This window comes from Herpailurus yagouaroundi, unplaced genomic scaffold (genome assembly GCF_014898765.1).
Source record: "Herpailurus yagouaroundi ecotype Mexico unplaced genomic scaffold, PumYag 166, whole genome shotgun sequence".
NCBI classification, from domain to species: Eukaryota; Metazoa; Chordata; class Mammalia; order Carnivora; family Felidae; genus Herpailurus; species Herpailurus yagouaroundi.
In genome coordinates, this window is record NW_024412407.1 from 31,981,002 (window position 1) to 32,007,076 (window position 26,075).

The 26,075-nt window shown below is 37.0% G+C and overlaps 1 protein-coding gene across 1 annotated transcript in view; it reads left to right on the forward strand.

Annotated features, from left to right (window-relative positions):
- Positions 1–26,075, forward strand: part of SLC15A5 (solute carrier family 15 member 5) — an 88,579-nt gene that overhangs the window by 56,637 nt on the left and 5,867 nt on the right. The window contains exon 7 of the mRNA XM_040488810.1: positions 4,913–5,041. Within this exon, the coding sequence (XP_040344744.1) occupies positions 4,913–5,041 (129 nt within the window). The remainder of the gene's footprint in view (positions 1–4,912; positions 5,042–26,075) is intronic.

Below are 26,075 nucleotides of genomic sequence, written 5' to 3' on the forward strand. Positions count from 1 at the left end.
ACTGAGGGTTGCTGGAGGAAAATTCAGGGGGGATGGGCTAAATGGGTGATGGGCATTAAGGAGGGCACTTGTTGAGATGAGCACAGGGTGCTATATCTAAGTGAAAATCACTGGGCTCTACTAAAATCAATACTACGCTGTATGTTAACTAACTTGAATTTAAATAAAGAAACTAAAAAAAAATGAATAAAGGATAATAGGAAGAGAACTATAGATAATTCACTTGAAGAATTTTGCTGCAAAAGAGATAAAACAAATGGAACGACGGTAGCTGACAAAAGACTGGGGCTAAGAAAGAGTTGTTTATATATATTTAAGGAGGGAAAGATAATGGCATCATATAGCATGTTGGTGGGAATGACTCGAAAGAGGGAAAATTGATGGTATTTGGGAGTGGGAAATACTGGAGGGAGTGAGGTTGAGATCTAATTTACAAGTTGAGAATGTGGCAAGAATAATTCATCAATGGTAACAGTTTAGAGATCTGAGTATGTGGGTACAGAAATTCATAGGTGCATATATATGATGTGGAGATTTCTGTGGAAATTCTCTTCTGGTAATTGATTTTTTTCAGTAAAGTAGGATTCCAGGCCATGACTCTGAGTGAGGGTGAAGCAGGATATTTGGGGGTTTGAGGAGAGGGGAGAGGTATGAAATCGTTATCTAAACGATGAGAGAGTGAATGAACTAAGGAGATATAGAATATTGGCAGGGAGTATTAGGAGACCATTTGAGGTTTGTGGTCAGGAATTTCAAAGGAGTTGGTCAACATGGTTGCGGTTTTCTTCCAGAAACACTAGGCTGCATGGATCTAAGAGCAGAGATGGCAGAGAGTGAATTATTTGGCCAATGAACTTCCAGAAAAGCAAGAGAAAGACAAGGGGATGAGGGTATAGAAAACAATATGATCATACCAATTGACCATGGAACTTGGCTAAAAGAGAAGTAAGAACATAAAGGGCATCAAAGAGGTGAGAATAATGAAAAAAGCAATGGAGTGGAGGTCCTGAAGGAGTATAAGCATTTTGTGGTTGAGTAGCACACAGTAAACTGGGAAGACAGAAGGTGGTAGTCAGAGGATGCACAAAGTTGAGATTACGGAGTGGTTACCATTACTGGTCTAAGGTATGGGTTAACTTTTTCCAAAAAGTGGTAGACAGTAAATAGTTAGGATTTTCATACCGTCTCTCTTACAACTACTCTGTCATTGTGGTGTATGAGCAGTCATAGGTATATATAATGAATGGATGTGGCTGTGTTCCAATAAAACTTTATTTATAAATGGGTGGAAGCTGAACCTTACCTGATGGTAGTTCACCAACTCCTGGTCTGGGGGACAAGGTTCAGGGTGTGACCACGGGTATGAGTGGCTAATGTAGAGTTAGGAGACATTAGATATTAGAAAGGAACTGAAAAACCAAGATTTGGGAAGAAGGGAGGTTGGAAGGATAATCTATGTATATGGTAAAATTGCCAGGAACTAAGGCAGGAATAGAAGTGGACAGAGGACCAGGAGAGAGGAGTTGATGACTTTGAATAACAGAGGAAAATGTCCTAGAGATTGATAGATGACATCACAAAAGAGAAGTATTAGATGATACAATCAGATAACTTTGATATAATCAGAAACAATAGCTGAAGCTTTTCAGTATGTGGAAGGAATGATGATCTGAAAGCAGTAATAGAATAAAGTTCCATTTTCTAGGACTACGGTACTTCTCTTACACATGTTCAAAATAACTTCTCCCCTGTGCTAGCTTCCGCTGCACGTATACAAAATAACTTCTCCCCAGACATAACAAGCACCTTTAACGGTTTAAGAACAATTGGAGTAAAAGAAATTTCCAGCAATGAGTCCCCAATACCAGGTGCCTCGGGAAGGGGATTACAACGCTACGGTTTGTAGATTCCGCAGATGCTGTGATGGGGCATCTTTGCAAACACTAACCAGCCTCCACCTGGAGGCACATTTCAGCTCTCCTTGGCAAGACCAGCTTTCACATACACTGAATATTTTTTACTGTGTCTTCATTGTAAAATGAGAATTTTGGAATAGAGGCAGACTTGTCGCTACTATCTATACTATTATGTGCTAAAACAAGTACCACAGAGTCTAAAAAATCAGGTTGATTATCACTAAAGTCGAAAGAGATCGGAACATGCAAGTAAGATGCCTGAAAATGGAGATCCGAGGGCTTGAAAAGCTAAGTCCTCTAAAAGGGAACCGGAGGCTTTCAAAACGACTAAAATGACACCAAAGAGAGATTAACCAGCAGGCAGAGAGCTGGCAAAGTGTGCTCATGAATTATATACCGCACCAGAAGTTCTAGCAAGAGAAAAGCATAGGATTAATAATTAACTAGCAGAGTAATAATGGGCTTGTACATTCTGCTTTTTCTCAGTGAAAGAAATCGGCCTACTTAGTCTTTCTGCCCATTGTTTGTCTCCTCATATTTATAGAAAGGAAAGTTCATAAGCCAAATCCTTTTTATAACTGTGAATCATTTCTTCCCAAAGCCTCTTCAGCATTTCCCTCCCACTCTCCTCTGGATCGTCCTGAAAGAAACTTGTGAGGTTGGCCTCAGGCTCCTGCTGGTGATTTGCACTACACAAGAGAGCTAGGGTACCTATACGGGCCCCTTGCAGCCAACATTTGAAGCCCTTCTCCACAGTATTTTATTTATCACCATCATTATCTTCACCTCCAATAAGTATTTTGGTTTTAAGTGCCTGTTTAGCACTCCCCTTCCTGTTGTGCACATCTCTGCTCTCTGCCTGCCTGGAGTTGGAAATCTAGGAAAGATGCACCGGCGCCTTTTCCACTCATGCCTTCGACACTCAGCACATTTCCTGGACCACAGATAGGGATTCGTTTAAATGTTTATTGGATGATAAATAAAAACATGCAGAAAACAAAAGAGAAATGTTAAATGAATGGCAGGAAGGAGCATGAATACATTTACATTATGTACTAGTAAGTTTATTTCAAAGTGCTGAACAGGAAGGACTGCCTGGGTGGCTCAGCCTCAGTTGGTGGCTCAGTTGAACTTTGGATCTGGTCATGATCTTGTGATTCCTGTGTTCGAGCCCCGCATCTGGCTGTCTGCTGTCTGCACAAAGTCTGCTTGGGGTCCTCTGTCCCTGTCTCTCTGCCCCTCCCCTTCTCTCTCTCTCTCTCTCTCAAAAATAAGTATTTTTTTTTAAAGTGCTGAACAAAATGCACAGTTTTTCTGGGCTAAAGTACGAGTAAATCAGGGGTGAAATTTTCCTGAGAGAGAAGGGAAGAGATGATAAGATCTCTTTTTATAGAAAAGGAAACTAAAGGTTTAGCCTTTACAGTATATAGGTTTTCTATAACCACTTTCCTTTTAATGTTTATTTATGATCTCTCACTGCAGAAAAATTTGCAAAGTACAGAAAAAGTAAGAGAAGGAAAATTAAAAATCTGATAATTCAACCACTCAGAGCTAACATTGCTCACGTTATTTAATGTATTCCCTTCCAATTTTTTGCCACACATATGCAAGAGAGATTAGTGTAATGAACTCCTGCTGTATTCACATTCTAGCTTTAATAATTTTCAACTCCTAGCCAAACCTGTCTCATCTCTACTCTCACTTGCACACTCTCTTCCTCCTCTTTGTATAATTTTGACGCAAATCCCAGATACCCTATTATGATAAATGTTGTAAATATTTTAGCATGTATCCCTAAGGATGCGATGCATATTTTAAGATAGTTAATATCGTATGTACAAAACCAGATATACTCATTTTCATCTATTTCTGATATCAGAAAAAAATTGGGGGGCTTTTTAAGTTTTTGCTTTAATTCCAGTTAGTTAACATACAGTGTTATATTAGTTTCAGGTGTACAATATAGTGATTCAGCACTTCCATACATCACCCTGTGCTCATGATGGCAAGTGCCCTTCTTAATCCCCATCACCTATTTCACCCACCTCCCACCTCCTCCCCTCTGTAACCATCAGTGTGTTCTCTAGAATTAGAGTCTGTTAAAATATATTATTTGTAACTGAAATAAAAAAAATTCTCCATGATTGTCTCCAAACCTCTCGCCACCATTACCCCAACAATGACGTGGGGAAAAAAGATAACCATTTTGGAGACCCATAGTTTAAGCTATTGTCTCTCTTTAGATAACCTCTCCTTAAATAGGATAATTTAAATGCATGTAAGGGGCTTTGTGGAAGTAAGGGACATTTGACTTGGTAAGATTAATACTGTTAAAAAATAGCCAATCTGATTCCATTCCTACTAATATAGTATTATACATACAGTACAGCAAGTAAGAGCCACAGGACCTCTGCAAGTGGGTGATGATATTATTCCCATTTTATAGAGAAGAACACTGAGGTTTGGAAAGTTTGAGTAACATACTTAAAATCACAGAAGTAGTAAATAGCTGACCTAGGATTTTAGCATAATCTTGTTTAACTCCAGAACCCATCCTCTTAATCTCCATGCTAATTTTATATGATAAATTCAAGTTTTCTACACGGAAACTAATGATGCATATACACTCACAGAGTGGTAGACCTCATTATTACATTGTCATATTACCTAGTATAATCCTCACCTCAATCTAAAATTAGTAAGAAATATTCAAAAAGGAGTAAAATTTGGGTGAATATATTGGGACACTGAAACCACCAAGTAATCAAATTTTCCATGTACCTGTACAAGAGTATATTTTGCCATATTTTATTCCTTATAGACATACGTAAGTTCTAACATCACAATGCCTTACTATAATAACTTTAACAAAGTCTAACTCAAATTTTGTCTTTATCAGTAAACTTTTTCTGAGGTATGATCAACACGAATTTGAATAATATCTATGAAAGTATTTTATAGTGAATGTTCTAAATTTTGACCTCTTTTCCTCTCAGTCTCTGTAATACACAGATTTGTTCCAAGTACCATCAGAGGAACCTGTATGAATCTTTTGACACTGTTCAATGGATTTGGTTGTTTCATGGGGGCACTGCTGGTGGAGTTGGTATATCTCATCTCAGAAGGTAAAAATAGATTCACGGTATGCTTATGTATATATATATATATTGATTTGATGACTAGAGAATTGGGAGACAAAACCTTAAGAGAAGGGCTTTGCCAGGGTAGTCTTTTTTTTAATTGATCCACTTTTGCAATTAAGATAGAATTAAGATAGGAAATAGACTCTTGCTGTATTCATTAATTTCTGGGAATTGTTTTTCTTTTGATAGGAGGAGGTAATTACAGAATGTCACTTCTCATGAGACCCTTTCTGCTGTCTTTCTTTAGCGTATTTTAAAACAAATCGGTCATTATATTCTTATTAGGTCTTTCAATGAGGGCATATTCAATAATGTCTCACAGCTGGCATACATAATCCTCAGAAAAGGTGAGTCCTATGTAAATGTAGGAGGAGGGGGGGTATCTGGATGATCTTTTTTTCCTTGTGATTGCCCAGAAATCATGTCTATGCAACCAAAGAGAAATTGTAAATTGAATAGCAAATGGTCTTGGAAAATTTTTCCCATACAAATTGATTAGGAAAAACAACCCATCTAAAAAATTCACGTGCAACAAAAAAGTACAACTCATATGTGCTGGTAGAAAAATCAACAGGATGACAACAGTAATTAGATATCATGGTGAAATACCTTTGGCTGTATTTTAAATCCACAGACTTTTTCCTTTATTTGTTCTAAGATGTTAATACAGCTTCACATTTTTTTTAAATTAATTTTGCTTATTTTATGAAAATCTTACAAGCTTATTCTTCTCTACTTTGAAAAATACAGTTGTGCACTTAGAAGAAAGCATTGGCTTGCAACAAACAAATTCAATTTACTTGCTTTCAAACTAGGGAAAAATTAATTTCTATGAGTGAAAAACTCCTTTTAACACTATTTTTATTCAAAAATATTTATAGGTGACCCACTCTGTTCTAGACATCATATTGAACACTGGGGACACCATGGCAAAGAAATACACACTTCCACATTCTCAGTGTTTCCACGGGTATAGCGAAGCAATAAAATGAAGAGTGATAAATTTGATGATAGGTATAGTAGAGTTCTAGGGAGCAAATGTACAACCCTTGATTGGTTCTTAATAAGATCAAACCCTGCCTTTTTCTTAGTTAACTGAGAAAGTTCAACAAGTGTGTATTGAATGCTTACTGTGTGTTAGGCTCTGTGCTATATGGAGTTATTTAAGATTTGGTTCCATTTCTCAAAGGACAAAAATCCAGCCAGTCATAACAACACGTGTACACAGCAGCAAGTTGTTAACCTCTCTGGTGGTTAGGTTCTTTACACATATAAACACAGAACAAAGCACTGGTATCAGAGTTTTAGAGGATAACCTGAGAAAGTCTTACCTATATCTTTATGTACACATGTGTTCAGCATATATTTATTTTCTTCAGCATTACTCATTGAAGATGTCTCTGAAAATTTGCTTAAAAAATGTCTATAATCAGGGGCACCTGGGTGGCGCAGTCAGTGGAGTGTCCAGCTCTTGATTTTGGCTCTCAGGTCATGATCTCAGTTTGTGAGTTCAAGCCCCACCATGGGTTCTGTGCTGACAACACGGGGCCTGCTTGGGATTCTTTCTCTCTCTTCCTCTCCCTCTGCCCCTCCCCTCCTTGAGCTCTTTCTCTCTCTCTCTCAAAATAAACAAATAAACGTTTAAAAAAAGGTCTATAATCAAACCACATTTGACATATTCTAGAAGAATTACAAAGTCAAATATTATCATCAGTTTGTCTTTTACATAAATCTACATTTTTCATATGCATGTTTGAGGAACGTACCCAGTTAGGCCAAACTTCACAAGACTGTGCTAACTTCAGTCATCAGCCACAAGTTCAGAGGTCCCCAGGACTGCCATTCCTTCTGATAAGCTGGCTATAATAAATGTCAAGGTCCCCAAGATCCCCTCCAGTTTGACAGTTTGCTAGAGAGACTCACAGAACTCAGGAAAGCACAACACTTATGATTACAGCTTTATTATAGAAAAAAAAAAATACAAATCAGGACAGGGTCTAAGAGGGTTCCAAAAGTGAAAGCACCTTCATCCTCAGCGATACAGTGGCCAACTGGCTCACCAGTGTGACAATATACAGAATATAGCCAACCAGGGAAGCTTACTTAAACTTCAGTATGCAGAATTTTCATTGAAGTTTTATTATTTATGTAGGCAAGATTGATTGAGCCATTGGCCATATGATTAAACACAGTCTCCCCCCTCTCTTCCCTCCAGAGGTTGGGCTTTCACTTGGCTCAAAGCCCCAACCGTCTAATCAGTGCTGGGTCTTCCTGGCTGGCCAGGCCCCTTAGGTGTCAGCTCATTAGCATAAGGTCTCAGGTGGGGCTCCTGGGGAACCACCATGAATAACAAAGGCATTCCAGTTACTCAGAAAACTCAAAGGGTTTGGTGTTTACCAACCAGGAATCGAGGACAAAGGCCAGGCAAACTCTTTATTACACACCATTATTCTTGCAATCTATTTCACTGAAAACCTAAATTTCTGTTGAGAATATGAATAGAATGGTATATTATTGTATTTAATGCAAGAATTTTATAAAGGCAATATTATTATCCTTATTTTTGAAATGTAATAATTGAAACAAAAACGAAAGCAAAATGGTTCAGTGGTCATAACTAGTATGACAGAGATCTGACCGTCTCAGAGTTCTAACACCAACATCAACATTGCTTTTGATACACCAAACAACTATTAGGGGTCACCCAGTGTAAAAGCCTTTTAAAGACATTTGTTATTTTGCAATACAACCTCCTTGGATAAGGTCTACATGTAGAATATCATTGATAATATTCTAGATATAGCAAAAGATGAATAAATAAAAGTTGATATAAATTTATCAGAGTTTGGTGCCCATGAAAGGAGGTTTACCAAGGACAAATGGTGAGGACGTCTTCACCACATAAATGTGAGTGAGGTGCTCTCTAAACTTATAGTCAAAAGAACACCATTTAAATTACCACTAATTCAATTTACTTTTTCTTTAAATGTTTTTGTTGTTGTTGTTCATAATGATATTGTTTTGCATCAAGTCTTATCCCAATAAATTAGAATTTTACAATTGGATATTATGTCAGAGCCCATCTAGTCTAACATTGTACCCCAGACTAGATGGACCAGCGTCACCTAACACCCAGAAAAATTCTCTGCTTTGAGATGTAACCTGAGTCTGCCCATCTGCTGACAACTATGTTCCACAGAATAAAGGTGATTTTCTATCCACATATCAACTCTTCCAACATCTGATAAAGATTTGGAGAAATAATGCTGTACAATGTTCAAATCCAGGCAGTCTAGGTATGTGTCCTCAGTTTCCATATCAATAACAACAATACATAGCTCATTGTGTTGTTATCAGGGTTAAGTTTGTAATACACACAATATGTGCTCAGTAAAGATGGTTATAGTCTAGTATTACGGTTTCTAGGATTAAACACAATACTCAAATTGTTACTTTTATCAACCTGGTGACTCTCTCACCCTCTCTCTTTTTGAATGCCAACAGAGATTGCATTGACTTTTTTAGTAGCTGCATTGTGCTTACGGTCAATTAAATCCTGAGGTGTGTTTTGTTTTGTTTTGTTTTGTTTTGTTTTGTTTTGTTTTGTTTTGTTTTGTTTTGTTTTGTTTTGTTTTTTTAAGTAGTTGCTCTCAGTTCAGTTTCACTCATCATATCACAATTTTTTTTTTCTAATTAAATTCAGGACTTTATCCTTTATAAATGTTAATTCACCATCTTAAATAACAGACATTTTTAAAACTTGATTCTGTCACCCAGTGAGTTACTAATCTTTACTCTTCTACTAGCTTTGTGTCATCTGCAAATTTAGTAAGCAAGTTCCTAGACTTCTTCCAGGTAATTGAAAAAATTGTTGAATTGGACAGGACCAAAAATAGAACCTTATGGAAAGTTCCTAAAGATCTCACTGCAAGTTATCAACTAATCTTCCTCTTTTGGATGTAATCAGCTCCCACTTCATCTAATTACTATCATTCAGCCCATGCATTTCATCATTCCCTGAATGATGTCACAGGAGACTGTCATATGTTTTTCTGGGAGCAGGATATATCTGTGTTTGTGACACTCCCTTTAGCCATCAGAATAGCATTCATCAAGAAAGGAAGTGAAGTTTATTTAGAGGATTAGGTCTTGTGACCCTAAATTGGCTTATGTGACCAATTAAGGCCCCTAAAAAAGAATGATCCTATATGGATGACATTGGGTAGGTCATTATCTTCTCTAAGACTTTCCCTTTATTTAAAAAAGGGAATGCTGCACTCCACTTTTCTCAGAGATGATGATAATTTTAATGCCAGAGCTTACTTTAAATATAAAGGAAGTTGTACGTTGTCATGGCCTGTTTGGTTAAAACAAGATCAGTCTTTTAGTCAAACAGCCAGACCAATTTTTATGACAGAGCCGACCATAAAGACCCCAACAGTGTAACTATGTGTTTAAGCATCCCACATGCCTCCACGTTCCATTTAGCATATAAGATATTTTAAACCTTTAAGGATTCATGTCAGCTGAGCATGTGTGCATGTGAGTGTGTGTGAGTGTTGGTGTATGATTGGAAGAGACGATCAGCTATCACAGTCTCCCAGTCTCCAAGCTGCATTAGTCATTTTTAGCACCATGATGGAGAATGGTGTGAATGTGGTAAATTCAAAAGATTTCTCAAAACTTGACTGTGCAGACAGATAACTGTTAGAGTGACATTTTCAGTACAAGTGAGAAAACTGATCCTTCTGGGATCTCTAACTCTGAGTGCTTTAAAGGAGAAGATACAAGACTAAACCCATCCTCCTACACTAATCATTTCAGGAATAGTTTATCTAAAAGAAGCAATGCTAATATAAGGGAGTGAAGAAGTCAGTAAAACTGCTTATTTCCACCCTATGCCATTAGCAGTCAGATCAATTTTCTCATACTCATGAGTCTAAGCTTACCTTTTGAAAAAAAAAATAACAAAATAGAATTCAGTGAAAAGTGACATCTTAGTTATGGACGTGAAGATGATTGAAAGATCCAAAGCAAAACGTCTAAGGGAAAAAGGATAATTGGGCAGAATCAAGAAGTCAAGGAATACATCTTCTTGTCCCTGTTAGTCCTTCCTCTTAGAATTCAGGAAGGGAGTAAGGAATTTAGCCGTTTGATTGTATATTGTAGATGTACAATAACAATACAAACCATTACTTTTGTGCACTTTTATCAATGTGGTGCTTTACGTCTATTTCCTCTAGTTCCCATAGAAATCTTGGAAGTTAAGTTATTAGTGACACCATTTTAGAGAAGGAGAAATTGAGACTCAGAAAAGTTAAGTATTGTGCTCAAGGTCTCACAGCTTATTAAGAACTGAGTTGAATTTCATATTTGTCTGACTCAAAGATCTGCCCTTTCTATCTCTTTTGAGCCAATAACAATGGATAGTTCTTTCCATCGTCTAAGAGATATTTTGAACTCTACCCTGATATTGTTATGAACTCTAAGGTCTCTGAGCAGCTTCAAAGGTCTCTGTGGAGCCAAAGGTTGAGGATGTAGAACAAGTTATATCTGAGATACATACCCCCATTGTACAAGGAAGATTCTGAATCTAATTCTGACTGAACACCATGAGCACGATTTGCCTGTGAGAATTGTGGACCCACCAAGTAAGCTATGGGAGCACTGGCACTAGACCAGTTGACAGACAAGTAGAGAATGGCCTGGCTAAAGATAAATTATGAGGTAGCAGGCCATTTTCCCTTCCTAGGTCTAAAAATCTCATTTCAAAACCCAGATGAGGCTGGACCTGAGGCACTGATATGAATTTGAAGAAACATATCTTTAAGAAAATAGGCATGGACTTATGGGATCCAGGTAAATAGTCTTCCAGATGCATAAATATTTTCTTTCAAGTTTACTGCAACTACAAATTCCTGTTTCACGAGCAACTCAGAGTTTCATGGCAACACGGCTGTCAGTGGTCTCAATAATCACAGATATTTAAATGAGAATTTTATTTTTTTATTTTATTTATTTTTTTATTTTTTTTTCAACGTTTATTTATTTTTGGGACAGAGAGAGACAGAGCATGAACGGGGGAGGGGCAGAGAGAGAGGGAGACACAGAATCGGAAACAGGCTCCAGGCTCTGGGCCATCAGCCCAGAGCCCGACGCGGGGCTCGAACTCACGGAGCGCGAGATCGTGACCTGGCTGAAGTCGGACGCTTAACCGACTGCGCCACCCAGGCGCCCCATTAAATGAGAATTTTAAAAGATCACATTTTTAACTTAAAATGATCTTGATGGGAATCAAACAGCTAAATTCTTTACTCCCTTCCTGAGTTCTGTATCTTCAATATTTCTAATATTTTCAAAATATTAAACTACTAAAATTTCCAGAACCATAGATAAATAAATATGCATATATATATATATATATATATATATATATATATATGAGGATTGTTTCAAACAGGAAATGGTGAACTGGGTAAAATCCTACTGTGAGATCAAATAAAAATGAAGAATGGAAAGTATCTGCAGGTTTGGCAACATCATTATCACTGAAAACTTTATAAGAGTCATTTCAGTGGTAAGAAGGAAATGAAGACAAGTTTGGAATAGGGTGAAGAATATCTAGTAAGTGAAACATTAAAGGTATCACATTCTAACAACCTTTTTGAGGAACTTGGCACTAAAGAAGATTTAAAAGATAAAGTGGTGGCTAGATGGGCATGTGGGTAGATTTGCCAGATTTAATAAATAAAAGCACAGAGTCTTTTGAACTTTCAGGTAAACAATGAATACTTCGCTTTTAGTATAAGCATGTCTCACGCAATACTGTGAGCATACTTTACACCAAAAAATTATTTGTACGATATTTATGACAGAGCTGACCCTAGAAAATAACTCGTTGTTGTTCTGAGATTCAAATTTAATGATGGGTCCTGTATTTTATCTGGGACGTTAGGTGTGAGTTCAAGATACTTTTTTATTTCCAGAGATACTTGGCCATATTTAACCGATAAGAACATCTGGTGTAGATGGAGAAGCTAAAAATGCAAGAGAAAGAAGAGAGATTGACTTCTTACTGGAGGGTGGATGCTTCTTTCCTGCACTAAAACAGAAGAGAGAATGGGGAGGTGTGGTCCTGGTATTGGAAAGATGCTGACTCCTACCGTTCAAGGCTCTCAGTTTTCTTTATGACATATGCAGCAAGCCATTCATGAGAGCAAAGGGGGATTAGGATGAAAATGAGGAATAGGAAGAGCAGGTAGCTAAGAACGTGTTGTCACAGGAGCGAGAGATGATTTAGAAGAAGAGAATTAGGATTGCCATCAGTGTTGAAGGCCCAGTTGATACTGGTCATTACAAAGAGCAATACCAAACTACCTACAGCATGATTTTGTCCAGTGATAGTCAGGTATCCAATGCAGTTATGAAGCTGTCTGGTAGATTTTAAAATGGTCTGAAAACCACAAGAGAGGAAGAAAGGCACAAACCGTACTCTTGAATTAAAGCAATTTGAAGTAAACCTCACATGTGATTTCCCTCCAAATATGCAAGAGGGGGGTGGATATCTTTTCAAATTCTGTAATAAACAAGTCTACATCATTAGCTAACTGAAGTTACAATAGAGAACAGACTGTACAAATAAGCAGATATTGGGAAAAATCAGTTCCTGCTATATTCATGATATTATTTAAATTCAGCATTTTACTATTTTAAACAGTTCCACTTCGAGGTTGACTTATAAATTCAGTTCACAAATACGTATTGGGTTCCTACTATGTGCGAGCACTGGCTAGATAGTGAATTAATAATACCACGGCTGATGTTTAATTAACAAGAAGAATCTTATAGAAATATTTGACACTCAAATTAATATCAGATATATTCATTTGACTAATGCTATTACAATTACAGTTCATAGCTAATGGCATTATCGGGCTATTATCACAAAGCATTACCTCTCTTCTAAAACTCATTTCCATGATAATTCATTGAAATCATCATGAGAACACACTATCTTGATGGGTTTTTACCTCCCAGTGCTCTTCAAGAGAATGAACTCACCCTTATAAGAAAGCGTGTTTTCCCAAATATCATCCCATGCTCATTCTTTTTGCAGATCAGGTGAACAATGCACATAGCGCTTTCTCTACAATTTTGAAAGACACGGCATCCCTTCCTGGAAACAGCAACCTAACTTCATTTTTATTCACAATTCCCAGGAAGAACAAATGCAAATTAAAGTCTCCATGCAGACATTGTTAGGAGAGCCAGGAACTGAGTATGTGCAGATTTGGGGCCCAACCTCAGTTCACCCATTCGATCAACAAATAATTATTCTGTCTCCTTTACATGACTTCAGGCAGACACTTTAGCCTCTCCATGCCTCTGTTTCCTCGTCTGTAAATTGAGGCTAATAATAGTTTGAGTACTTATTCGACAAATAGGAAAAGGTGGTAGAAAAGCCAGAGTAGAATATAGTTGTTAGATATTATTTCCTTCAGGTATCATGAAAATTAATGTGTTTTAAAAATTAACTCAGGTAGGAGAGCTATGAATCTCAAATGAAGCATTTAAATCAGGTTACTGAATAGAGGAAGGAAAGAAATTAACATTTATTAAGTGTCAGTTATATGCAGACCTTGCTATATGTATTTCACAAAGATATTATTTCATTAAATCTTCACAACAATTCTTTGGGGGTGGATATTTGTAGCCCCATCACATGTAAAAGGAAAATGAACTCGGAAAGTTATATAAGTTGTCCAAATCTTACAACAGTGGTGGATTCCTGATTCCCAAGCTCTTTTCGCTGCACAGGGTTTATTTCCCGTGGCACAGAAGTACATCCACCCTGGAGAATGACTGTTACATGTCTTTAATTACATACTTCTTCGCACATAGTGAAGTGATAGATGTGCCTAAGATAAAGTTAGGTATAAAAGCCATTTCAGTTTTGTCTCAACAATTTTGGAGGTTTACCACATCACCAGTGTTACAAAAGATAACTTTAAAAATATATTGCCAAAGTCTCAGGGAAAATAATTGCTTACTGTGCTCAACTCTAATTTGAAGAGATTCCAAAAGGCACCATCTAATATTTTCAAAGGTCCACTACATTCAAAATAAAACAGTAGTTAGTAAAAAGGGGAAATATTGAATCTTTCTCCAAAAAGACATAACAGAAATCTGCCTCTCATCAAAAGCAACATGCCGTAGCCCTTAAAATAATGCCATGTATATTTGAGATAGTTGGTAAATCTAGGATTTCAGTAGGGAATATAGTGACATACCACTGAAGAGAGTGAATCTTAGGTTTCAGAATAGACTGGTTATTGTTACTTGGGATACTATGATTTCCAAAATGATATCTTAGGACAGTTTTATAAATAGCACATAACTTCCAAGTTACAACATCCAGGCTGCTATTCAATACTTCAATTGCTGAAGAAGAGTAGGTTGTGAGAGAAAACCACCCTTTTCTGTTGTTTGATAATAAACCAGAAATGATTTTTAGAAGTCAGAGTTTTCCCGAAGTATGCTTGAGGAAATCATTTTAAAATATTATTTTCTGCTGCTAAGGTAATGTATGACCAGATAAATCCAAACTGTAAAGGAAGAGGGGAAAAGGCCAAAAAGATGATGACAATTATTATTGGGGTAAATTTTTTTCCAATTTTTTTTTTATTTGTGTGCATGTGGGGAGGGGGTATTAAATTTATATAGAGAGGGACGCCGGGGTGGCTCAATCTGTCAAGCGTCCTACTTCAGCTCAGGTCATGATCTTGCAGTTCATGGGTTTAAGCCCCACATCAGGCTCACTGTTGTCCACCAAGAGCCTGCTTCAGATCCTCTGTCCCCTTCTCGCTGCCCATCCTCTGCTTGCTCTCTCTCTCTCTCTCTCTTTCTCAAAAAGAAATAAACTTAAAAAAATTATATACAGAGATATTTTAAACAAAATTGTAGTCTGAATAACTCCTGAGGAATGCTCAATAAAAAATTATATCAAGTCCCACTTTTTTTTCCTTTGAAAATATCATGACCATCTTTCCATGTCATTTGAATTTCTAAAACAAACAAACAAAAAGACTCTCTTTTTATTTCCAGAATCCTGGGAATGGAATTACTCATTCAATAAGGATAAATATTTTAAAGACTATTGTTTTCTTTTTTTTTTTTTTTCCAACGTTTATTTATTTTTGGGACAGAGAGAGACAGAGCATGAACGGGGGAGGGGCAGAGAGAGAGGGAGACACAGAATCGGAAACAGGCTCCAGGCTCTGAGCCATCAGCCCAGAGCCTGACGCGGGGCTCGAACTCACGGACCGCGAGATCGTGACCTGGCTGAAGTCGGACGCTTAACCGACTGCGCCACCCAGGCGCCCCAAGACTATTGTTTTCTAAAAGGCTGCATCAATTATACCACCATTGTGATAGAATAATACTTGTCTCAAGATGTTAATTGCAACCCTGAGCATAATAGTATTTTGATCTTTGTGAATATGATTGGCAAAAATTATATTCCATTATTACTTTAATTTGTATTTTTCAGAATGGAAAATTGAAATTTTTAATGTATGAACACTTTTATCTTTACTCATTCATGACATGCTTGATCATATTCTTTGCCCATTTTTCTTTTGGTCTATTTGCCATTTTTTCCTATTGATTTATATGTTTTTTAAACTTTAAGGATATTATCACTTAGTCAAATATATTGCTAATATTTTCCTATTTTAACGCAACATTTTAGTTTCACAGATGAGTTTGGTTTGCACAAGTTTTGCTGATATAGGTAATCAAACCTATTAACCTTTTTCATTGTGAACATGAATGACATGTTCATGCATTGTGAACATGCAATATCATTGCATTAATCTATGGTTATGGAAATTTTAATAGTTTAATACTTTGAAAATCATATTTTTATCCATGTGGACTTTTGTTATGTTAGGTAAATACATATTTCCTTCAAATAACCACATTTCACAGCATAACTTGATATTTGTTGTGAAAAGTTACTTAAACCATAAATACCCCATAGCCATAGGATAAGTGGAATGAAACTAATCAGTGAGTAATATATACTTTAATATATTCTTAGTTCTTAGGCTATCGTAGGGCTATTTTACAACTGTCTATTTTGTTCCTGTCAACTGCCTCTTGATTTTACTTAGTATCACCCTCTTTTTTAATTATTATGACTTTATGATATATATCAACTATTGCTAATCATACTTCTCCTTATGGTTTACTCTTCATTTGTAAAGCTCTTATTTCCTATAGTGTACATTTCCAGGTGAATTTTAGAATCATTTTATCAATTTTCCCCAAATCTCGTGTTTATGTTAATGAAATAAGTACTACTTGTTAGTTAATTAAAACAATAAAGCTTTTCGGGGTGCCTGAGTGGCTCAGTTGGTTAAGCCTCTGACTTCGGCTCAGGTCATGATCTCATGGTCCCTGTGTCCGGCTCTATGCTAACAGCTCAGAGCCTGGAGCCTGCTTCACATTCTGTGTCTCCCTCTCTCTCTGTTCCTCCCCTGCTCACACTCTGTCTCTCTCTCCCTCTCTCTCAAAAAGAAATAAAAGATTTTTTTAAATTAAATAAAATAAATAAATAAATAAATAAATAAATAAAAGCAAGCTTTTATAATATTTAGTGTTCCCTCTAAGTAGATAACATAACTTTTTTATTTATTCAATGTTAAAAAATTCAGTTCGGTTAGATTTTCTTTTCTTCATCCATGTCTTGAACATTTCTGTTGGACTTCTTGTAGGCATTTTATGCTCTTTCTCATTTTGCTGTTATGAACTGACTCCTTTCCCTCCTTCCAAATTCACTGAGATAATAATTATGTATCATATAGGGGGAGTATTAATATTTATGTCTATATCTCACATCCAACTTCTTAAACTTTCTTAGTAAATTTATGAGAGTATTTATCTTTTTCAGTTTACAGAAAAATTATCTAATCTTAAATATAATTTTTAAAAATCCCTATTTCCAATATTAACTCTGATGCTTTATACCTTTATCAGGACAAAGAACTTCAGAACAGTGTTAATACCAGAAGACAGTCACATTTTACCCTGTTCATAATCTTAATTTGAATCTCTATTTTTTTAAACATATTTGTAGGCCTATAATGTTAAAGGATATTCTTTATCATAAGAAAATTTCTATTTCTTGTTTTCTAAGATCTAAACAAATCAGAGTAAATTTTATTGAATGCTTCTTAAGTAGCTCTTGAGATCACCTCTTGATTTTCTTACTATTCCTGATATTATAGTATATTTAATTAATAGATTTTTCAATATTAAATCATCTTCACATACATGAGATAGACAACAGCTGGCAGTAGCAATATTTGATGGTTCTTTGCTTTTCTAGAAAGATCCAGGGGAAAGAGTCATCTCTTCCATGAAAATTAAAAGGTACATTCAGGATGCATTATCTCTTTTGAAGATACTTCCTGGTAACTTTTCCCCCACTGTTTCTTGCCAGTAAGATTTTTTCTTTTTTCTTGGTTCAATTTAGATAATTAAGGTTTTCCTAGATAATCATCCCATTTCCGTAATATACTTTAGTTTTATTTTTTTATTCAATTATATTAACATACAGTGTTATATTAGTTTTAGGTGTACAATATAGTGATTCAACAATTCTATACATTATTCAGTGCTCATTAGGACAAGTGTAGTCTTAATCCCCTTCAACTGTTTCACCAATCCCCCTCCGACCTCCCTTCTGGGAACCATCTATTTGTTCTCTGTAGTTAGGAGTCTGTTTTTCAGTTTGTCTTTTTCCTTATTCCTTCGTTTTGTTTCTTAAATTCCACATATGAGTAAAATCATATTATTTGTCTTTCTTTGGCTGACATTTCATTTAGCACTAGACCCTCTAGATGGACCCGTGCTGTGGCAGATGGCAAGATTTCATTTTTTAAAAAATGTTTATTTATTTCTGAGAGAGAGAGAGAGAGAGAGAGAGAGAGAGAGAGAAACCAAGTGTGAGTGGGAGAGGAGCAGAGGGAGAGGGAGACACAGAACTCAAAGCAGGCTCCAGGCTCCGCACTGCCAGCACAGAGGCTTAAATTCACAAACTGTGAGATCATGACCTGAGCCGAAGTTGGATGCTTAACCCACTGAGACACCCAAGTGCTCCTCATTCTTTTTTATGGCTGAGTAATATTCCATCATATACATAATGAGATACACACACACGTATACGCCACACCTTCCTTGTTCCATAAGATTTTTGAAACTAATATAGCACACTTATAAATAAATATTGTTATGGCCCCTGACTCTTTTGTTATCTATTCTCTTTGGATTTGTCAGGGTTTCTATTGTTGTTACCTTTTCTTGCAATGAATCAGGCCTTAGAATTATTAAATCTAATATTCTTTAATATATTGATTTTCTGCTGTCATCTTTATTTTTTTCTTTGACTTTCCTTATAATTCTTTTTTTTTTTTAATTTTTTTTTCAACGTTTATTTATTTTTGGGACAGAGAGAGACAGAGCATGAACAGGGGAGGGGCAGAGAGAGAGGGAGACACAGAATCGGAAACAGGCTCCAGGCTCTGAGCCATCAGCCCAGAGCCCGACGCGGGGCTCGACCTCACGGACCGTGAGATCGTGACCTGGCTGAAGTCGGACGCTTAACCGACTGCGCCACCCAGGCGCCCCACTTTCCTTATAATTCTTATTTATTTTCTAGGGTTCTTTTGTGCTGAATGTTTAGTTCATTTATTTGCATTCCTTCAAGCTGAAAAAAATATATGCCTTTAAATGTACCTCTGAATAGAATTTAAATCTGTATCCCTAAATTTATAAATGCAATTTCCTCATCACTTCATTTTCAAATACTTTGTGGTTGTGGGTTTCATTTTTCTCTTTGACCAAATGATTATGTAGGAGCAGTATCTTAATTTCTAGGAGATTTGGTTTGCTATTGATGTTATTTAAACTTCTATAAGAGAGTATTTTTTTACTAAACAATAGTATAATCTTTATTAAACTCTTATCAGTCACATTATTCTAATCCTCTACATCATTTTCTTTGTTGCTTTTTCTATCAAAACTTGAGCAAAATGTGACAGTCATTCACAAAATTGATCTACCTGTTTTTATCCAAGTTTCCAACAGACTTGTTATATTTTTATTACTTAAAGGATGTTCATTGACCTATCTTCAATTTGGACTGTGCTTTTTATAAATAGAAAAAAATCCTCAGTGTCTCTTTGACAGTATTTTTCCTTTGAATTCAACTTTGCCTGAAATTACTATTTTTTTAAATTTTTGTCTCTTCCTTATGATTTCCTATATTATTATTATTATCATTATTGTTATTTGAACTTTTGTCATGTGTTAGGGGTGTTTTTTCATAAGCAAAAGTTATAATATGTATACAGTCCCTTTTCCTTCTTCATTTTGACCTTTTTTGTATTTAGTCATCCTCAGTAGGAGAAATTTACTGACAGGCAGTATTTACCAACTAAGGATGTGTATGGATTCCCTTAGCCTATGTCCCTTTCCATATGTTTAATGAAGTTTTCTGTGAAAGTGCCCCAATTAAAACCCAAGTAATCGTGATAAGCAAACTGCTGGGCTGGAGTGAGAATTTGACACCATTTTCTGATTGTCCAACAATCTGATCAAATAATGTGATTGGAAAACTGGTCTCAAGCATACACGACTATTGAGTGCTCCCTAGAGCCCACATTCACCTATAATGCTTTTCTTTGGGAGCTACGCTACCTGAAAGCAATGTGCCTTGACTGCCATGCACCCACTACTTCCTGTCTTCTGTTTTAAAGGAGTCATATTGCCTGATGTAGTTTAGAAGCAGAGCTACTTGGTACTGGGTACTGATTAGAATGGAATATGGAACTGCTCCTTCTTCTCCCCAAAACAGTAATCATGCATCAGAGCCACAGAAGCTACTAGAATTCTGTGTAGAACTGACCTTGATTTCTGTGTAGGGGCATGTTCTCATCACCTCCTCTTCACCTGGTCAGTGTGGGAGGGGTCCTCAACCTAAATAGGATAAGGTGGCTGAAAATATGACACCTGACACTGGAGAGATGGGCTGACAGCAGCTTATTAGTCAGACACACTCACGGGTCAGGGGAGGAGAACGTGTCACACAGGGCCATATGGGGGCTAACTTGAGAATAGAGCAACAAAGGTCTGTGGAGGGCGAGCATGGTAGTAACAAAACAGGGAGTGACTCCTGGATCCCACAGGAGGGTGTGACTTCCTGTTTGCTTGATGTTGAGGTCTGAGAAGGAGGTGAGAGCTTTAGGGTGAATACCAATAGCAGGCATCTGGGCTGACTAATAGGGGAACTAACCAGGTGAGGGAGGCCTTCCCCTGGGGTGAGGAGTGTGTCTGAAAGGGCAAAGAACTATGTGGTTAGGCCTTTGGGGCCCTGTGAGGCTCAAAGACATAAAGATACCATATGAAATTTGGGGCTTTACAATACAAGGCATAATATGGGACAAGAATAAAGCATTTTCTTCTTTCATATTAGTGACTTTGAGCTGTTTATAGTAACATAATTCTATTAGCATCATTGGGGCTTTAGTAGTGCAGTTTGTAAGATGAGGATTCTACTGAGCAATGCCTCAACATACCTCTCTGCACCTTCACTCTTTCATCTGTAAAATACAAGAACTAGTCTAGATAATTCTATAGTCCTTTTGTCTCTAAAATGGCCATGATAATTTAAAATAAATAGAAACATTTTACTTAGTGTCTATAAGGTCTAATACTCCAGAGTAATTACCTGTTTGCATGTCTCTTCTACAAATCTATGAGCTCGTTTTCTTAAGCAACTTGAAATGCCCGTTTCATGATACATGAAAATTTCTTAACAAGTGATTTTCAAATGAACGAATAAATCTAACTGAACAAGAAATATGTGGAGAACTTCTGAGCAATGCTAAATATTTCGTGAATGTTCTATTACTGAGTGGTCTTTCATTACTAACTAGCTGGTTATTCTACTAAAGTACTTAACTTGGGTCCACTGTGAGCATTAACATATGGCACTTACCACTGTTTATGTAGCACATTCTTTTCTCATGTTGTTAAACTTCCTTACCTTCCCAAGCTAAGATCTGGAGAAGTTTAGTTTGTTCCATTTTAGACCTAAAGTCTTCTCTTTGTCTCCTTTGGCAAGGATGCCCCAGATTTCAATCAGCTACTAGAAATGTCAGGTGAAAAATGGCACAAATGTGAATTACGACAATAAAAGTTTATAAGCTACTAAAATAAAGTTATAGTACCTAAGAGCTGAGTCAACTGACAATGTTAAATGGAACATTTTACAACCAGTCCTGGGATAATGATAAAAAAAAAAAGTGGCACACAGAACATGAAGAAATATCTGACAGGAAATGGGCCCGAGATCAAGTTCAGGCTACATGATTTTGTATGAGCTACTTCTAAAGTGTGTGTGGGTGGGAGTGATAATCTAAAGTTTATGGAGCGCCTCCTCTGTGTCCAACCCTTGACATCCTTACTTCTCATAACAGCTCAGTGAGAAAGGTGTTGCTGTCATTTTAGAGAGGAGAAACCGAGGCTGAAGTGGTTCAATTGGACAAATGCCCAAAAACAAAACTATTAAATAACAGAAACAATATTTGACTTCAAAATCTCTCCACCTCCAAGCCCATTCTCTATCAGTCTATGTAAAGAGATAGCTTTGGGTGAAACTCACACCCAAAGCTATCTCTTTACATAGACTTATAATCTCTATATAAATAAAACAAATTTTAGGTTTCATGAAGTATCCCTCTGTCCAACTTGATGCTAGTGTGTGTCCTATGCTATCAATTCAGGTGATTGTTCCCCTTACCATGGAGCTCACCATATAGATTAGCTACACAGGGAATGTAAAATTATAGCTAAGTAAGGCAAAAATATGGGGCTAGCATGAAGATCAGCATTAGGAAGGAAGTTGAACACTAAAAATGATGTTCAAGAAGGACTATAGAAATGTTAACAGGAGTTTGAATAGGTGATATGGCAATCATCCATTTTATTTTTTTTTTAAATAACTCCACTCACAAAATATTTTGTGTTACTCATAAATTCCCGCGGCTTTCCCTAACCTTTCTAGGATGACATCCTCTTGTCACCCCACATGCCCATAATTCCCAGTCACGGTGCTTCTCATTTGTGCCCACCACAGTATCCCCAGTGACAGATACAATGGCACATGCAGGGGGAGCTGGTGCTATCCTGATGGGCTGGAGCCTATCCTGATAGGCTGGTATTTGCTGTAATTGCATAATTTTTTAGAAATATTATGTTTTACCTTTAAAGATCTTACAAAATTTATATTCTTCTCCCTCATCTTACTTTGTTATAATATAAAGATAGCCTTTTCAATTACTTATTATGGACCAAAATTCATGCTCCAAGCAGAATTAATGTCATGTTAATTCTGAGGCTTCGCATACTCTGTACAAACTCCTCTCATTCTAGCCAGAGAAACACAGTGATAAAATGGTCTAAACGCATCACATGCAAAGTGCTGATGTGAAATGAAAAGGACAGAAATATGATTGGGATATTAATTCAGGAGAAATAAGGAAATAGGACTGTTTGAATAAGGTTAGCAGGGTGGTTTAGTTCTTCCTGAAAATATGTGTGATGTTATCTCACCTTACCTTGACTTCCACCCGAACTACCCCCGTTCAAGTACAATCAAATGCTTGGTTTCTACACACACACACACACACACACACACACACACACACACGCACACACACAAGAGGGCTACACAATACCCAATAGACAGACACAGACGGAAACGTTATGTGAAACTACTCCTATCAGATGAAGGCATTATGTCAATACAGCAATAACACCATGCATTTCTATTGTAATGGAACACAAATTAATAAAATGGGGAAGTAGAACTTGCCAAACAGCTTTAAACTCAATACCAGATTTCAATTATAGGTCCAAGACACAAGCTAATTTTCATGGTTGGTCCGTAATAATAGTCATTGTTAAATGGCAGAAGAGAAACAGCTTTAATGGGAAGTGGCACAATTAATCACAGCTGTCATACTTATGTACTTGCTGACTATCAACCCTGAACAGAACATTTAATTCAAATCTCATTTAAAAGTATGCACTGTCAAGGGAGAGGCCAAGAACCATTTTCTAGCTCAGGAAGCAACTCACAACCCATGTGCCAAAGATGTTACTGAAGATCGAGTGTATCGGCACATGGACTGATTGCTCTCGTCCCACACCTCTCTTTACAACCCACTGTAGGAACTTCTATAAAAAAGCAATAAAATGCCCAAACCTTGGCATCTGACTGCTCAAAGAAGATCAATTCCTGTTCTCATAATGTATAACTTTTTGGGGGAAGACTCTGCCCATTCAGAACTCCCACTGAATTTAAGTTTTGTCCATGGTGATAGGTTTTGCCTTTTGAGCAATCCTTTTAATATTCTGTAATACTATGTATCTATAACATATTTGTTTTGTTTTTTTTTATATATGAAATTTATTGTCAAATTGGTTTCCATACAACACCCAGTGCTCATCCCAAAAGGTGCCCTCCTCAATACCCATCACCCACCCTCTCCTCCCTCCCACCCCCCATCAACCCTCAGTTTGCTCTCAGTTCTCAACAGTCTCTTATGCTTTGGCTCTCTCCCACTCTAACCTCTTTTTTTTTTTTTCCTTCCCCTCCCCCATGGGTTCCTGTTAAGTTTCTCAGGATCCACATAAGAGTGAAACCATATGGTATCTGTCTTTCTCTGTATGGCTTATTTCACTTAGCATCACACTCTCCAGTTCCATCCACGTTGCTACAAAAGGCCATATTTCATTTTTTCTCATTGCCACGTAGTATTCCATTGTGTATATAAACCACAATTTCTTTATCCATTCATCAGTTGATGGACATTTAGGCTCTTTCCATAATTTGGCTATTGTTGAGAGTGCTGCTATGAACATTGGGGTACAAGTGCCCCTATGCATCAGTACTCCTGTGTCCCTTGGATAAATTCCTAGCAGTGCTATTGCTGGGTCATAGGGTAGGTCTATTTTTAATTTTCTGAGGAACCTCCACACTGCTTTCCAGAGCGGCTGCACCAATTTGCATTCCCACCAACAGTGCAAGAGGGTTCCCGTTTCTCCACATCCTCTCCAGCATCTAGAGTCTCCTGATTTGTTCATTTTGGCCACTCTGACTGGCGTGAGGTGATACCTGAGTGTGGTTTTGATTTGTATTTCCCTGATAAGGAGCGACGCTGAACATCTTTTCATGTGCCTGTTGGCCATCCGGATGTCTTCTTTAGAGAAGTGTCTATTCATGTTTTCTGCCCATTTCTTCACTGGGTTATTTGCTTTTCGGGTGTGGAGTTTGGTGAGCTCTTTATAGATTTTGGAGACTAGCCCTTTGTCCGATATGTCATTTGCAAATATCTTTTCCCATTCCGTTGGTTGCCTTTTCGTTTTGTTGGTGGTTTCCTTTGCTGTGCAGAAGCTTTTTATCTTCATAAGGTCCCAGTAATTCACTTTTGCTTTTAATTCCCTTGCCTTTGGGGATGTGTCGAGTAAGAGATTGCTACGGCTGAGGTCAGAGAGGTCTTTTCCTGCTTTCTCCTCTAAGGTTTTGATAGTTTCCTGTCTCACATCAGGTCCTTGATCCATTTTGAGTTTATTTTTGTGAATGGTGTGAGAAAGTGGTCTAGTTTCAACCTTCTGCATGTTGCTGTCCAGTTCTCCCAGCACCATTTATTAAAGAGACTGTCTTTTTTCCATTGGATGTTCTTTCCTGCTTTGTCAAAGATGAGTTGGCCATACGTTTGTGGGTCTTGTTCTGGGGTTTCTATTCTATTCCATTGGTCTATGTGTCTGTTTTTGTGCCAATACCATGCTGTCTTGATGATGACAGCTTTGTAGTAGAGGCTAAAGTCTGGGATTGTTATAACATATTTGTTAATACTAATATCCTATTGTTGTTTTAAAAGTACTGCAAAAAATATGGGGCGCCTGGGTGGCGTAGTCGGTTAAGCGTCCGACTTCAGCCAGGTCACGAACTCGCGGTCTGTGAGTTCGAGCCCCGCGTCGGGCTCTGGGCTGATGGCTCAGAGCCTGGAGCCTGTTTCCGATTCTGTGTCTCCCTCTCTCTCTGCCCCTCCCCCGTTCATGCTCTGTCTCTCTCTGTCCCCAAAATAAATAAACGTTGAAAAAAAAAATTAAAAAAAAAAAAGTACTCCAAAAAATAAGTGCTGCATATATAATGCATTATTTCGTATAATGTATTAAATAATAATGTATCAAAACCCACTGAAGGAAAATTGAGTGTGTGTAGAAATAGAGATAATGCATATAGATATAGATATGGATTTGGGTACAGAAAGAGAGAGAGAATTATAGCAAAGATCCAAAACAAAAGTTAAAACTTAGGAGCAAAGTAAGAGCAATTACCTTGAATCCTAAATAGTTTCATATATACTGATGTAATAGTTTTGTGTATAGAAGTTTGACATCCTAAGAAAGAGGGGGATATCTGATTTAGAAGTATTAATTTGAAGGAATTACTTATCAGGTCAAAAAGTACTTTCATGTCAACTAGAGATTTCAAGTAGTTTGATAAATAGGTTCTGTGATATTATAATAATGTAATATTAGATTTATCTAAGATGTCAAAATAATGTAACATCTGGCATCTACGTCTATTATGTCACTAACCTTACAGCTAGAACTGGCTGTGGTAAATATTTTACATTTATTCAATATATATTTACTGAATAATTCCTATGTGTCAGGCACTCTAGGTACTAGATATATAAGAATGAATAAGATAGGTACACGGTTCCAGTTAAGTTAGCATAATCAGGGTTACTTTTATAGCCCAGTTCTTCTGAACCTATATTGCGTTATACAAATTAAGGTTTTTTTGACCTTCAAAATATTTGTGGTACTTTGCTTGTTATTTTACCATTAATTACAGAATTAAACGAGTCTTGAC